The following is a 15,745-nucleotide window of genomic DNA, read 5'->3' on the forward strand; positions in this document are numbered from 1 at the left end:
TTTTATATATGTTGATGTCTGTTAGACAATTTCGCTCTGCTCGAAGAGTTCTGATTATAATTTACAAGTCTAGGCTGCTTATGCTTTTGGCCGAGCTTCTCTCGCTTTCCTCAGTTGTGACTTTGTAGTTTATCTGTTCTTTATGACTGAGACGGTCTCCCATTCAGGGGCGGATCCAGGATTAAGTCCAGGGGGGCTCGGGAGATTTTGAAAATCAGGTCTTCAGAAACATGATTTCCAGCATTTTGAGGGAAAATTTAGGGGGTTCGACTCAACCACCCGAACCACTCCTGGATTCGCCCCAGCACTGTACTATTCTGGGAAAGATTCACAGTTTACCAAATATTTCTACTGTATAGGAGGTAAAAGACTACGCCGAAAGCCTTGATGCCACTAAAATAAGGACAACCCCAGCTGAGACAAGCATTTCCCCTAAAATTTCCCATTCATTTCCCTTGCGTTCATTTAAACACACACGTGCGTGCATACGTAAGCTATAGGTCCATGTTCAATTACTTAAACTCGTCAACAAAGCCTGATATCCATATGAAAGGTCCCGTTAGCTGATCAATCATGAAAAAGTTAGGCGAACAATCATATGTTTAGGGTTTGGTTCTTCGGTAGGAGAGAAAGTAAATTAAAATATATCAGTGATGTCTTCAGCTCGATCATGGTTTCCCACAATCTTCGGGCAAAAAGAAACACTGTAAACACACCCAACGATCTTTATCTTACTTGCTTTCGCGAGAACTTTTATTTACAGTTTCTCGGGTACTTAATTTTGCGATTTTGGCGAAACAATACTTCGCAGGGTTCTATTATCGCTTTTTCATAGGCAAATTAAAAAAAGGCATTAAATTTGCAAAATCGTTTCATTTTGCAAAATGTCTTAATATTTAATGAAGATGATTACTGGATTCTCTGTTCCACAAGCCAAATCTTTGCAAATTAACCTCATTTGACAACAGAAGATAGAACATGAATAGAAGTTACCTGTAAGAGCAATTAGTCATTTGTGTATTTGTTGACACATATCTTGAAAATGTTGTTTTTTCGAATTTTGATAATTTTTTTTCTGCGATTTGAATTCTCCAAAGAGGATTAGATATCGCTTGTTTATATTCTGCGAGGATTTTTTCATGCGCGGGTCTCTTCTTTAGTGATTTATTTGCAATCGCGAAAAACGCGAAATTAAAGATCCCCGAAATTAAGTACGAATAAGGTAATCCAGCTTCTAAATAACAAATGGTGCTTAGGTGTTTATTTTCGTTAACACAGATAAAGATATGTTACCCATATAACAATTTTCAGCAAATGCACTTAACTTTAGACACTGAATCTTACAATCGATTTACTGTTTACGAAGTTGAAGGTATGTCACTTTCGATGTACAGAGTAGGAGGAAGTATCGGCGTGTGTTAAAACTTCCTTTCCAAAATAAAGTAGGGCATTTGGAAAGCTAATTATAAAAAGCTGGAGACACGTCTGAAAACTCGTAAAAGAAAGGTAATACGACTAGAAAGGCTAGAGGCTGACTTCCTTTTGTGGTGGATATTCCCCTAGCTCTGAAAAATTACTCACGCCATTTTTTTGCCATAACTAGCTAGTGTGAGCACTGTTTTTCTCTTCTTTTTTTTTCCAGTTTAGCTTGATTAAACACGCTGAAAAACTACTTGTCAGGAGCTATGTGAGATAAATATATGTCGAGCCTCTATGTTGGTAGCTTACGTATAACCCCACCGGCTTGAAACATCTGTTAGGGTTTTATTGATGTATACACGAATAAAATATTTGTTCTGTCATTAAAAGCGACTGTGGCATAAAAACACTTTAGCAGAGAAAGGAAACAATCCCCATTCAGGTAATCTTGTAGTTTTCTTTTGTTATAACTCTGTTATTGAAAATGAGTCAAGTAGAGTTTCTGCTGTACTGCCGGAGAAAAATAAGAGGAAAAAACCTAGGGTAGAAGAACGAAACGTTGTGCGTCGTTTTCTGAGCAATTGACCTCTCTGAAAAATTGTGACGACAACGAGTTTGCAATTTTTCTGTTTAAATTATTACGCAGCCTCCAAAGGAACTTAATTACAAAAAAAAGCTACATAGAATACTTCTAGAATTGAGATGAGTGTGACTGAACATTTTCTTCTATCACCGTGAGCGTCAAAACAGTGGTAAAATAGTAGTCCATGAAAATGTGCCGGATGTTGCTAAAAGTCTTTAATTACAAACGATGTTTAGAAAGAGCATTAAAAATTCCGAAAGTGAACAATTTTTATTGCAGGTATCAACCAACCTACACAGGGCTAGCGTCATTTTGAACATGTGATATAAGCAGCTAAAACACTCCTGAGATAGTGTAAGGTAGAAATTATTTCGCTTATCCATTCAAACGTCTGTCGTAGGGTGTTTGGGTGCTTCGATAGGCAAAATAGCGTAAACATTATCAGCATACTGTAGCCATAATGGCCAAAGGAACGCTTTGTCGTTAAGGCATAAATGTCCTGGTTCAATTATGAGACGAAGAAAGTAAGATTGAAGCCGAGGTGACACTGAACCGCAACATATACAACGTATAGATGTACTGAGGTGCCGAGGAGAGTCATGCAGATTAGATAGCTTTCAATTTTGATGCTCATTTGTTTTCTTTTTCCAGGAAAGATGTCCATCAACAGCATGTGGACTTTCACTTTTGTTTTGGGTAAGTCGGTTGCGCTTGTTGGTAAAAGACACGAATAGTTTTAACGAGCGAGTATGAGGCGAATGATTGTAGTTTGGGTACCAGAACAAACGTAAGTGTGATTTGCCGAGGGTAAGCTTGGATTAATTCTATCGGTAGGATAACAACTAATAAGCGATGTTTGAGGTGAGTATTTTGTTGGCATATTCACGTAAACTTATGGGTAGAACCAAGGGAAATCATTAACATTATCTATAAGCAGAATAGCTGAGGGAAAAAATCTGTGAGATTCATCGGCTCTAATTGTATATGTTGACTATTTCTGTTTTTTTGTTTAGTTTTGTTTGTTTTTTTTCTTCTTCTTTTTTTATACAGGCTCCATGCCTTTTTAGCAGTTCCTTCTTTTAATTAACCCGAATAAAGTAATGATATTGTATTTTATGATTTTGAGGAGTTTATATTCTTGATAAATTAAATCAGCCATTAGTGATAAATGTTAGGCCAAGGATACCAGCTACATTTAGGAAAAATACACATGATACAAAGGGCCGAAGATTTTCGGCCACTAAGGGTAATTCCGCGCAAATTTTAATCACAATTTAGATAAGCATTGCAGGCTGGCAGTACAACTTTTTTGAAGACGGAAGTTATTCAAACCTTACCAGCGGAATTTAAGACAGTTCCAAACAAGAATATCGTATTTGTGTGAATATCATTTGTGAAATCCATGCTTACCTCATAGATCATCAGTGACATCGTTTGAATCAAATGGCGCAGCATGAGTCGATTGTTAATTAATGACGTCGGAGTTTGACTTGCTCAGACACTGGTTTGTGAAAAATAAATTCCTCTCATATTACAGGTGCACAAGAAAAGTACTGGGAAAATTTCTTCATGAAGCTAATCTGAAAGTTTATGAATAGTTTACATTATCTTTTACGTACACGATAACAGAGACTTGAGAACGAGATAAACAACCATTGGCCAACTTATTGTACAAAGTGTATTCACTTCTTACTCTATGAAATTATTTTCTTTATAATAGCTGCGATAATCACAGAAGTTTACTCCAGGCAATATACGATGCGAGACTTTGATACAATTCAGGTCCTTCAAGTGGAGAAAGGACAATATGTGGAAATAAGATTTGGCATCTGGAAGCCCTCGTTGCTTGGAGCACCTTGTGCTGATGAGGAGTATCTTGAGGTCCGTGATGGCTATAATCAGTCTGCCAATCTACTGGGTGTATTTTGCGGAATAAGCACTCCTTTTTTTACCCTGCGATCCAGTGGACATAACATGTGGTTAAGATTTTCACCTCAGCATGGATACCGGTTTAAATTTCAATCAGAGTATGAGGGAAAAGCAAGGAATGAAACAGGTAAGATTTTTCAGGCTTATTTTTTCATTTTCTTATTGGTATAATTCCTGCCAGTAAGAATAATTCATAATTTGTGTATTTGTTGATACATATCCTGTATATATGTTGTTGCTATTACATGTTTATTACATCCATTGTGAGATCACTAGTGGTCCCTGTAATCTGATTGGCTCTAATTGGCGAAATATTCGCAAATTGCACCATTTTTTGCTCTAAATCGCATCATTTTACGCTGGACTGAGTTTTTGACACATGAAGTCAAAGTCTTTGTGTTTGCATACAAAATAAGATGTAAAAGCGTTTCTGGTTCCGCTTTTTATTTAAAAACCGGCTCAGTATTGCATCAGTAGAATATATGAATAGACCAAGTCCTGTATTTGGGCGATTTCAAAATTGATGTAATAAAGTGGTAATTGAACCTCGCGTCGTGCAATTTTGGTCTGAAATCATACTTGTGATTTCAAATCACACGTATGACTTCAGCCCAAATTGCACTCCACTCAGTTCAATTACCATTATCGATCATTTTTTTCTGTGTTGTGGATTTTCTATAGGGGACTTAATTTCGCGTGATTAAATTCTGCGAGAATTTTTTATGCGCAGGTCTTCAACTCCTCAAATTTGAAAACTTTAATCTGGCTTCTAGATAAAAAATAGTGTTTGGGCGCCTATTTTCGTAAGTGCAGATTATGATGTTACCCTAGTAACAACTTTCCGTAGATGTACTTAACTAGACACCGAGTCTTACACCCGATTCTCGGTTCAGAAAGATGAACCGCCTCCCGGTTAGCTCAGTTGTTTAGAGCGCTGGACTGTTGTGCGGAAGGTCGAGGTCGATGGTTCAAGCCCCGGCCGGACCAACATTCAAGGTCTTAAAATAACTGAGGAGAATGCGCTACCTTTCTATAATATCAAGAAATGGATAGACATTCTAGTCTTCTCGGATAAGAACGAAAAAACCGTATTTCCCATCTCCTGCATCTATTAATTAGTTAATTTTGTTAGGCAGGGGACGTTAAAGAACCCACTCACGTGATTTCAGTGATGTGGTCTGGCCTGTCTACTGGGAAAGGGCGGGGGGGGCATCTTTAAATAAGTGTTGAACTTCTGAACGACACTGTTTATGACTACTTCTCTGATAATTTTGGTCAAGTTGCACAAGCGCCTAGTGGAAACCTGATAATGAAATACGAGGGAAAATCTAGAAATGATCTTAAGAAATCCCTTAAAATCTTGAGGCGAACGCCGACATCACAGAAATGAAATACGTATCTCACTTATTGCGTGACAACACGTCGCGTCAACTCAACACTGACCTGATGAATCATGATCATTCCATCTCCAAATATTTCTGGGGATATGTCAAAACGATCTTCAACAAAAAAGACGAAATGTTGCCTTCGTTTTCCATGAACGAGTGCTATGATTACTTTACAAGAACTTTTTCGTCAGTAAATCCGACTAAAAGTTTTCAACCTTCCAAGCTGGATACCTACTTTATCAGAACCTGTAATTCCGTTTAACCTTGAACCTCCAACATATCAACTGATCTCAAATGTGATAAGAAAAATGAAGGCGTCTGGTTCTCCTTGTCCCCTAGATCAACTATCAATAATTTGTTTCAAACGATGTCCTTTTCTTCGCAATTACTTATCTGAAATCATACGCCCAGCTTGGTCTACTGGCTCCGTCCCAAGCGAATGGAAGCGAGCCTGCACAATCCTTATCCATAAAAAGGAAGACATCAATAACCCTGCTGACCTTCGTCCTATTACTTTACAATCTGTGCCTTTAAAGGTTTTGACCTCGTGTCTTCGTAATGCCATTTTCAACTTCCTCGCCGCTAACAACTACATTGACCAGGAAATTCAAAAAGGTCTTTCTGGAACTTTTGAGCATACTGCTCAAATGGCTGATATCATTAACAAAGCTCGTGCCAAACAGCGTTTACTAGCCATTACTCTTTTGGATCTTAAAAGCGCTTTTGGTGAAGTTCATCACAACTTGATCCAAACCGCTCTTGATTACCACCACATTCCCGATCATATTAAAGTACTGGTGAAAAGTCTTTACACGGACTTCACAACCTCTACTCTTACAAATGAATTTCACACTGCGTTTATATTTGTCGGTCGTGGTGTACTCCAAGGTGATTGCCTTAGCCCACTTTTCTTTAACTTGTGTTTTAACACGTTTCTACAGCATATTAAATCTGAAAAATACCGCCAGTTTGGCTTTTCCCTTGAGTTCTTAAATCCCATTCACTAGTTTCAGTTCGCCGACGATGCCGCTGTCATAAGCGGTCAAGAATCAGAAAATCAACACCTAATTAATCGCTTCATATTATGGTCTAATTGGTCGAACATGACGATCAGAGTTGACAAATGTTCTACTTTTGGAATACGGAAACTGTGCGCTAAATCTGTCCAATATTTACCCAAGCTGTTGATCAATGGAGTTCTAACTCCCTGTGTGGAAATGGGTGAATCATTTCGTTGCTTAGGTCACTTCTTTGACTTCAACATGTCTAATAGCCAACAAAAATCTCAATTGTCTTCTCTTGTACAAATCTTGATGAATGACATCGATATAAAGCCACTGCATCCTAAACACAAACTTCTTCTGTACAGCCGCTATGTCCCGTCGAAGTTGTCATGGCATTTCACCATAGCAAATATATCCAAAACCTGGATATCGCAACATCTCGACTCTGTAGTGAATGGCTACATCCGAAAATGGCTTGATATTCCGATATCTGGTGCACTGAGCAATGTTTTCCTAGAAAGCAATAAATTTGGTCTTAATATTTTTCCTCCCTCTATCAAATTTACTCAGTGCCAGTCAGTTCTCCGAAATTCATTAAAAGAGTCCCCAAATGATTCCTTGAAAGCTCTCTGGAAATCGTCAAGCTGTCACACTAATATTCAATATGATGTGTACAAATCCACTAAGGAAGTTCTTAAGGATTTCCGTTCTAATCAAGAGGATAAACTGCAACAGCACCTAACATCTCAAGGTTTCTTCCTCTCAAATGTTATCAAGTATTCATTGTGTCATCTGTTAATTCTATTTGGTCAGTGGCCCAGTGTCATCTACCGAAGGGCATTGACAACCTTACCATCCGCTACATCAACAATTCTCTTCCTACACGTAAGAATTTGGTAAGATGGGGATTATCACAAAAGTCCTGATTGTTCCTTTTGCCTTAATCCTCAGTCACTCCTTCATGTTTTTGCTGGTTGTCAAGAATGCCTTGATAGCTTTACCTGGAGACACGACTCAATCCTTAACTTCATTGCCAAGTCCCTTCAACCTGTAATAAATGTTAGCTCCTCAATCTATGCAGATGTTACTGGTTTTCTAAATCCCTCAATAAGAACTGGTGAAAGTTATTGCCCAGATCTTCTTTTCCCAACCCAGTCCAAGTGCCTAAATGTTCTAGAATTAACGGTTGGTTTCGAATCTAACCTGTACAACAATGCAGTGCGTAAAAAAGAAAATATCGGAACTTGATTAACGAAATGAGTAGAACTTTCAGATGTGTGAAGTTTGTAAATCTCTCCATGAGCTCCCCTGGCGTTTTCTCAGATGAATGGTCTACGTTCTTAAACATGATGAATGACATAGGCATTGACAAAAAGCAGCAGCTTTACATAATCAAGAAAATGATAGATGTAGCTATTAGAGCAACATATTACGTCTTTTGTTGTAGAAATAGGAATTGGGACAACGCAGATTTGATGCAATTTTGATTTTTGAGTGTGTGTCGAATAAGCCAATCTCAACCAGCATTTGTAAATTGCCTATACGTAGTGAGATTTACAATTGTACATTTCAAAACACAAATAAAGTTTCCATTAAATTTTTCCATGTACAAATCTCGACGTCTTATTGGGTTTGTGTTTGTGTTTAGTTCCCACAAACCTAATGGAAGTCGCAAAGACTCAGTTTGCCCTGCTCAACCATTCTTCATCTTTGTGGTGCCCGGCGGAAGGTGGACCGGCTCCTCGTATTGTCTGGAGAAGGAATGGTGCTGTTGTGCAGAACGGCACTAGTGTACGACTCCGAATCACTGTTACTAAACAAGAAAGAAATACAAAATACAGCTGTGAGGTGGACGACCATGGTCAGTTGAAGAGGATTAACATCAGTCTTGTTGTCGAGAGTAAGTTTCAAGTTACATTTTACTTTAAGAAAAGCTCAGCTGTTGATTATCCTTAGGGTAACCTTGCGATTTGTCCTTAATTTTGTTTTAGAGTGAAATTGTCTACAATTTTTATGTAAGGGTAATCTCACAAATAATATTTATCAAGTAAATCAATTTCAATTGCAGCGTAGTTTCATATCTCGAACAAAAAAATTACTCGCTACGTTATTTTTAATGATTTTGCGTTTAATTACTGTGCAGGTTACTGGTTGCTTTGAGCGGCGTTTATTCGTATCATTAACGAAAAGAGAACTACATGTAAAAGAAGACTTTGTCCAAAAAAGGCCAGGCTTTTAAATTTATTTTAGTGTAAAAAATTACTTCTCTGTTCGAAATGGTAATTAGCTTTTTTCATTTCTATTTCACTCTTATTTTCGATTAACGATTTTGGAAGTGAAAGTGAATGATTTATGGCAAACATGTTGCATGCGAGAACAAAGAGTAAGCCCATGTTTCTCACCAAAACGAGACGGTGAATGACATTTTGAAATATGTTTCTGTTTTGTCCTGTGTTTTTCTTTGTTTGAGTGTTACTCCTAATGGCCGTAGCCAGACTTCAGAGAAAGACAAGGCAAGTTTCGGGTCTGACATGCCCCCCCCCCCAGAAAATGTTGAAATCTAGAGGCTCAGAAATACCCTCTTAAGCATTTTCTGTGGCATTTTTCTCCAGAAAAGTCAATCTTGTGCAAGTGTAGAAGTTCACTTTCTTATTGCTGAGCGATGCTGGTACCCAAAAAGAGGCCAAAATCAAGACGAGGCAATTGCCTCGTTTTGCCTCATGCTAGCTAGGACCCTAGTCCTGAGAAAACAAATTGACGAATAAAGTTAGTAAAATCTGCGGCGTTTCACTGGGTAATTATTTTGTTACACAAGCTACTTCAAATAAACAGGAATTTTTCATTCTCTACAGGCTTTTCTTAATCAAGCTTAACTAGGTATCATAAGAGTTTTTTCGACAATGAAACTGACAGGCAAATGAAAAAAAACCCATGAATCCAGCTTTTAAATTCTCAAAGCCGTGAAATCTAACAATTGTTTATGCTCCATAGTAATCGATTTCAGCTATAAAATTCTGTGCGTTTAGGGCGAACCTCTCGAAAGTAATCTTCGCCTTTTAAGAAAATCTGTCCGTTGGAAAGAAATGGAGACAGAAAGTATCAAAACATTCATTATTGACACTTGGTTTATTTGTCGATTAAAAAAAAATTTCCCTCTCAACCTCCACATCAGCGGTCTTGTGCTATTGTCTTTTTATTTTGTGGCATTTCTTTTTTTACGTGCAGTGGTTTAATTGGTTGTTATCTCTAAATCCATGACAATTTTCAACCTCCTATTTGTTTCAGTGGTGTTCTATGGTGGCATTAAATATCGCAGCTCATGGAATCGACTTTGATTGACTTTTACTTAATTTCTTTGATTTTAATGAATGAGCACGATATAAACTTGCATAGATCTTCATCGGCTCGCCCTCCGTTCAAGGTCTCAAACTTCCTCACGGGCGAAAGAACGCTCTTACCGTTGTATTGTACTGGAAGTCAGATATGCAGTCTTGGTACCAGTTTGAGGGGAAACGATCTAAGTTAATCGTGCCTTGACCTCTCTCGCTCCTCATTGGAAAGAATCCTACTAGGTCTGAAATAATGTGATTACTCAACTTTCCTATTCTTGGCTTTGCTATGATTTCTGTTCATAATCAAGTGACTGTTTACGTGAGTTAAAGACGAATCTGAAAATAAATTAAAGTTTATTAATTATAGATCTTTAGCGATTGACTGCGCTAAGAAACTTATCCAACTAAAATCGATTATGGTGAAGCTATTCTCTTTATCTTTCGTGAAAAAGTACGGTGAAAATAATACTGCCTGCAATTGGCAAAAAACCTTCTGAATCTGCATTTAATGTTTTTCGCTGTAGTGCCAACGAGGACTGTGCTGATCAAATTATTGAATATCTGAGTCCAGGTATTCGCAAAATTGTTCCGAATTGCTAACTAAAAAACTTGTCAAGGTCTCAAGGCGACGTATATGAAGGTTTCTTCTGAAGTCAAATAGAGTCGAGTCCCGTTAATATTCTTATCATATAAGGGACAAAATTACTGAGTTATGATTGGTCAAGACGGAGAGCATTTTTTCTTAATTTTTGTAATTGCCCCGAGAAAAACTACTTGAAAATGATTGGCAGAAAATCGCTTAGCAACGGCTGCCAAGGTAAAGAGATTTCTGTTTGCTTTTTAACAATGGCGTCCCGTTTTGCGCGAGATCAGTAAGAAAACATTTTGCCCCTTATATTATAAACAAGTAATCACATGGTTCCTCGTAAAACTAAGGATTAATATCACTTGTGTTTTCGGAAGTTGCAGAAATTGCCCTCGTCGCTGCGCGACCTGGGTAATCTCAGCAACTTCCGAAAACACGCTGATAGTAATCCTTAATTTTACTCGGCTCCGTGCGATTACCTATACGTATGTCATTCGTAGTAGGCGCGTGGTGTTTAAATCATGATCAAATAACCGCATAAGAGATTTAGTGCGTGTTTTTCACAGACCGTCTTACTGTGAGTGAGTGAATACTTTATTAATGTGTCAAGAGATTTAGCTACCAAGCTAATTGGGGACACACAAAAAAAGATTAAAATGAAATTTTTCTTATCTACAATATTTTAAATGATATTCGTATAAATATAAACAATATGATAACATATAAAATCGGAGATAAACAGACAATCATACACAGCAAGATGTATCAATCACATGCATGTAAAATTTAGTTAATAAGAAGCTATTATGTAATACAGGCATTGCATTTGCATGACCCATCCAAAAAGGTTCGTAATATTAATTCTCCTGATGGCTTTCTTGAAGGCTTGAAGACTATTTTCTCTTCAAATATCTTGACTTATTTTCCCCGTTAAATAGAGGCCTAGATATTTAACACCATGTTTCCCATACTTCACCGTCCTGAATCTAGGAATGGGGAATTCTCCACATCTTAGATTATAGTGTTTATCTTGCTTAAAGAAAATCTTACAAATGGGCTCAGGTGCCAAGGAGTTTTGGACCTTATACATTAGTATCAAAATGTCTTAAAGACGCCTATTTTCTAAACTAGGCAGATGCCCCTTTTCCAACTATTCTCCATATTCAGTTTTCCTGTCGTTGAATACTGCGCATAACGCCCTTTATTGAATCTTTTCTAGTTTTCTTTTCTCCGATGGTTTACAAAAATGCCACGCAGTATGGCAATATGTGAGGTCAGGTAATACGGCCGATTTGAACAGCTGAAGCTTAGCTTCTACACAGGCAGCCCAAGCTCACTACTAGAAAAGCGGACGTGACTCTTAACGTGTTGCGTAACGTTTTATACTAATAAAGGTTTGTATGGGGTGTTATCGGTTTGCCCTAAAAGAGATAAAAAAAATGTCTTGTTTTGAAATAAAATGGGCTTACCTTATTGCTTTGTTGTTTTCTTTGTTGATTCCGAGCGTCTCAGGCCATTTTGAAGCGTTTTCGGCGAGTTAGCGCTATGTTGGTATTCAACTGCTAAAAGAAAGACAAGGCCAGAAACCTATTTTAGAAGTGTCCGTCGCCCGAAGCGAATAATTCCGCCAAAAAATTACCACCAGTCTCGATTCCTCCAGAAAATCAAAGCAGAGATGTTGCAGTCTCATTTTCATTCACTCGATTCCCAATTCCTCCCACAGATCTTTCACTAGCGATGCTTTTATCTCCAGATCGATCGGCTTTCCAATTTCGAATTTTGGCTGCTTGAAACATTTGCGGGCCCATTGGCCGATCGCACAGTATGCTGGGTAACAAAAATAAGCCCGGCGAGGGTAGCCAGCGACCTGCAGTCGACAAATAAACCAGTTAGCTCCCCTTGTCCCCTCGAATGGTTTTGTCAAGAACGCATTGTTTTGATCGACCAATCAACATCGAATGGAAATGTGTGATCAAAACAATGCGTTCATGACAAAACCTATTTTTTTTTTTTTTATCTCTTTTAAGGCAAACCGATAACATCCCATACAAACCTTTATAAATATAAAACGTTGCGCAACACGTTAAGAGTCACGTCCGCTTTTCTAGTAGTGAGCTTGGGCTGCCTGTGGCTTCTACAGGGATCATGCGCCTAATATGAACAAGAGCATTTATTTTTATGCTAGCCTTCTTAGAAATAGCACTGATATGTGGACTAAATTTAAGCTTATCGTCGATAGTAACCCCTAATAGTTTAAGCGCGGGTACAGATGCACTGTTTTCTCCATCAATGTCAACACTTATTGATTTTTCATCATCGTTCTTCTTTCCTATCAACATGGTATCATATTTCTTATGGTTTCCCATTGAAAAGTTGTCTGTGTACCACCTAGAAATAGCTTGTCCTCCCTCATTTAATGATTGCTCTACCTCCTGTATCCAATTTCCTGCTACAAAAAGCTGGTGGTCATCAGCATACATAGACAGGTTCAAATTGCTAGGCGAACTGTTGATTAACAAAGTTAAGTCATTTTGGAAAATATTCCGCATAAGTGAACCAAATGATGATCCTTGTGGAGAACCTTTAGTAGCATCCCTCCAACAGCTCATCTCTGGATCTAATTTGACCCTATTTTGTCAGTTAGTAAAGTATGACCTTATAAGGCAAAGCGCTTCCTCTGAGAAACATAAGCTTTGAATTTGTTTACCATGAGTGCCGGGTGAAGAGAATCGAAGGCTTTGCTCATGTTAGTTGATAGTACTCCTACATACTGTTTGGAGTCAGCAGCAATTTTCCATTTCTCAGTCAAGTTCAGCAGTGTTGTTTCACAGCTATACATTTTACTGTATGCACATCATAAGCAATTATTAAGAATAGGATCGAAGAAGGCTTTAACTTGTGTGCTCAGTATTTGTTCATACACCTTATCCACCGTACTGAGTAGCGTTATCGGTCGATAGTTCTTTTCACAAGACCGATTCTCCTTTTTGAAGACCGGTTTCCACAGGCCTTTTTTCCATGCTACGGGCCATTTCAATTACCTGATCGTATGCTCTCATTACTCAGACGAAACAGGCGGTTTGAAATCCCAGGGTGGAAGACCGAACGTTTTAAGAAAACTTCTGTTTAATGAAATCGTTATTAATAATTCTATTGCATAATGTGTATTGATAATCATATTGCATAATAACATGTGGCCGTTGGCCGTATTAACGGGTGACTACATTTACGAGGGCTCATTATTCGAAAATGTATGGCTGTTTTTCCGTGCCGAAAGAAGCGGCCGTATTAACGAGGTGACAAAAACCAATGTTTCGCTCTGACGAAGGGCTAACGCTCGAAACATCAGCTTTTTAACTCTTTACGGTGGCCAATTTACACTTTGAAGTTAGTCAGATATTACCAACTTACCTTTTTACCCCATCGACGCAGCACCACAGTTTTTTTTACAAACTGACCCCCTTTATTCAATGTCCATAGAGGCCGCGGAGGGACGTTTTCCGGTCAGGGTGGCCATGTTAATGTCGCGACGTACATGTTGCATAAGGAAATTAAACGGAATGGTTACCTTTGGTCACTATGAACAGCAAAGTTTACCTCGTGTTGCCTTTACTATTTTTATCTTTGGACAAATCAAACGGAAAATAAATATATCTTATTAGACGTTCTGTTGTGTAGCATCGCTGAGTATTTTTACGAGTTGTGCTGTATTCGAGCTCGTAGGGTGAGTCAAAATACAAACAGAGAGTTAAATACAAACAAAAGAGTTATTATTTTAGATCATTTTCAATCATGGCGAATAAAAATCATGTCAGTGATTAAAAAGGACTGTGTTAAAAAAGGCAGAACATCATTTTAAAAAATCTGATTGGAAATTTGCCTGTCATTTCAATGGGTGACATCAGATTTTAGTCTCTGATGATGCTAAGGAATATCGCTGAACGGATGGTTTACTTTCTAACGTATCATCATCGGTTTGATTTAACAGCTCTCGGTTGATAAAATCTTTAAATAAAAGTGAACGATTAAAAACAAATATGATTCAAATAACCAGTTTAATTGAAGTCTGTTTTTGTTTGTCAGCTGAGTGCCCTCAACCGTGCCAATGCAAAGTCCTTGAAGGTAACATGAAGGGCTTAGTATCAGCCAATTGTGAAGGAAAACAGCTAAAGTCAATTCCAAAGAAAATTCCGCGAGCTACAGGAAAACTGTAAGTACTTTGTATGCATGACATAAATTCGGTTTCTGCTTGACTGAATTAAGAGGTGACACTGCAGAAAGTATGAGGAGTTTGCATTTATCTCACGTGAAAACAACAAAAAACATTAACAATTACAACCCAGAAAAATATCTTGAATTTGGTAAATTTGGTAAGGTGTGATTGTGTCAGGAGCTGAGGAGAAGATTAATAGCTGGGTTCAGACGCATAGTTTTGGTGTTTTGGCATTGTTTGTGATCTAAACTAAGCAGCCAAAAGTGAACAGGTCTAATGGATATAAACGAGCTGCAAGCAAAGATAATCTTCAAGTGATATGAAATATCTTGGTACTAAGTGAGTTTTAAGAAGATATCTATTTCGGACTATCAGTGTGAGAGTACTTAATCTTTTGACTGAAACAGACTCAACGTAGTACATAAAAACTGACAGGCGACAAACACTGAATAATTTGGTCCATCAGGACTATGTTCATAAGGCCCTCTTCAGGCGCTTTCAGACTTTAAGGTGGGAAAAACTTAATTCCTCAAGTGAAGTAGTTTGGAAACTTACACGTCTAGATGAGCAAAAGAAAACGATATTAGGATCAGCTGGAGATTTCGACTTCAGTGAATTTCTTAAACTCATTGTTTCATACCTTAATCAAGGAGAATTAACCCGCGTCGGATCACTACAGTGCAAAAATACTCGAACTGAGGACGGAAAATAGTCGATCTTAGATCAGCGAAGAACAAAGTTCTTTGCATGAGACGCTCATCAACATATTGGATTATAAAGGCTTTAACAGCTGCAACGCTTCCCGTGAGCTTGCATTTAGGAGAATGACCGGCGACCAGAATCTAGCTTCTATGCTCCTCGTGATCATATCAAATTTTTACTTACTGTCGTATTGAGAAGAAGTAGAGTTTTCCGGCAAGGCCGTAATCTTGTCAAAATCAATATCGATTAAGTTTTCAGGTGGTATTCATGATTAAATTATTGAAAAATGCTAACGAGATAAATCGATGACTAAATTTACTTGAATTAGGAATTAGAAATGTATTTGTGGTTCAGTCAGTTTGCGTTGATTCGATTTTGTTTGTTTGTTTGTTTGTTTGTTTTTTTGTTTTGTTTTGTCTTTTTAACTCTCTTTGCAACCGTCGCTCAGTATTAAGTGAATCCTCGCGGGTGGGTGTGAATGCCCCCATCACACCCTCCCCAGATCCTACCCTTGCATGTCTAAATTGACCCTGAAGATCAAGTGAAACGCTCCTTCATATTTGACCCAGTTCAAGCCAATGAGCTTTGG

At 38.0% G+C, this 15,745-nt stretch overlaps 1 protein-coding gene across 1 annotated transcript; it reads left to right on the forward strand.

The window, feature by feature from the left end:
* Nucleotides 1-2,656: 2,656 nt before the first annotated feature.
* On the forward strand, nt 2,657-14,902 carry LOC111319185 (uncharacterized). Its single transcript, XM_088734723.1, has 4 exons — nt 2,657-2,698; nt 3,723-4,058; nt 7,972-8,223; nt 14,325-14,902. The coding sequence occupies exons 1-4, from the start codon at nt 2,659-2,661 to the stop codon at nt 14,453-14,455; spliced, it is 759 nt and encodes a 252-aa protein (XP_088590849.1). The 5' UTR covers nt 2,657-2,658; the 3' UTR covers nt 14,456-14,902.
* Nucleotides 14,903-15,745: the final 843 nt, after the last annotated feature.

This window comes from Stylophora pistillata, chromosome 1 (genome assembly GCF_964205215.1).
Source record: "Stylophora pistillata chromosome 1, jaStyPist1.2, whole genome shotgun sequence".
Taxonomy (NCBI): domain Eukaryota; kingdom Metazoa; phylum Cnidaria; class Anthozoa; order Scleractinia; family Pocilloporidae; genus Stylophora; species Stylophora pistillata.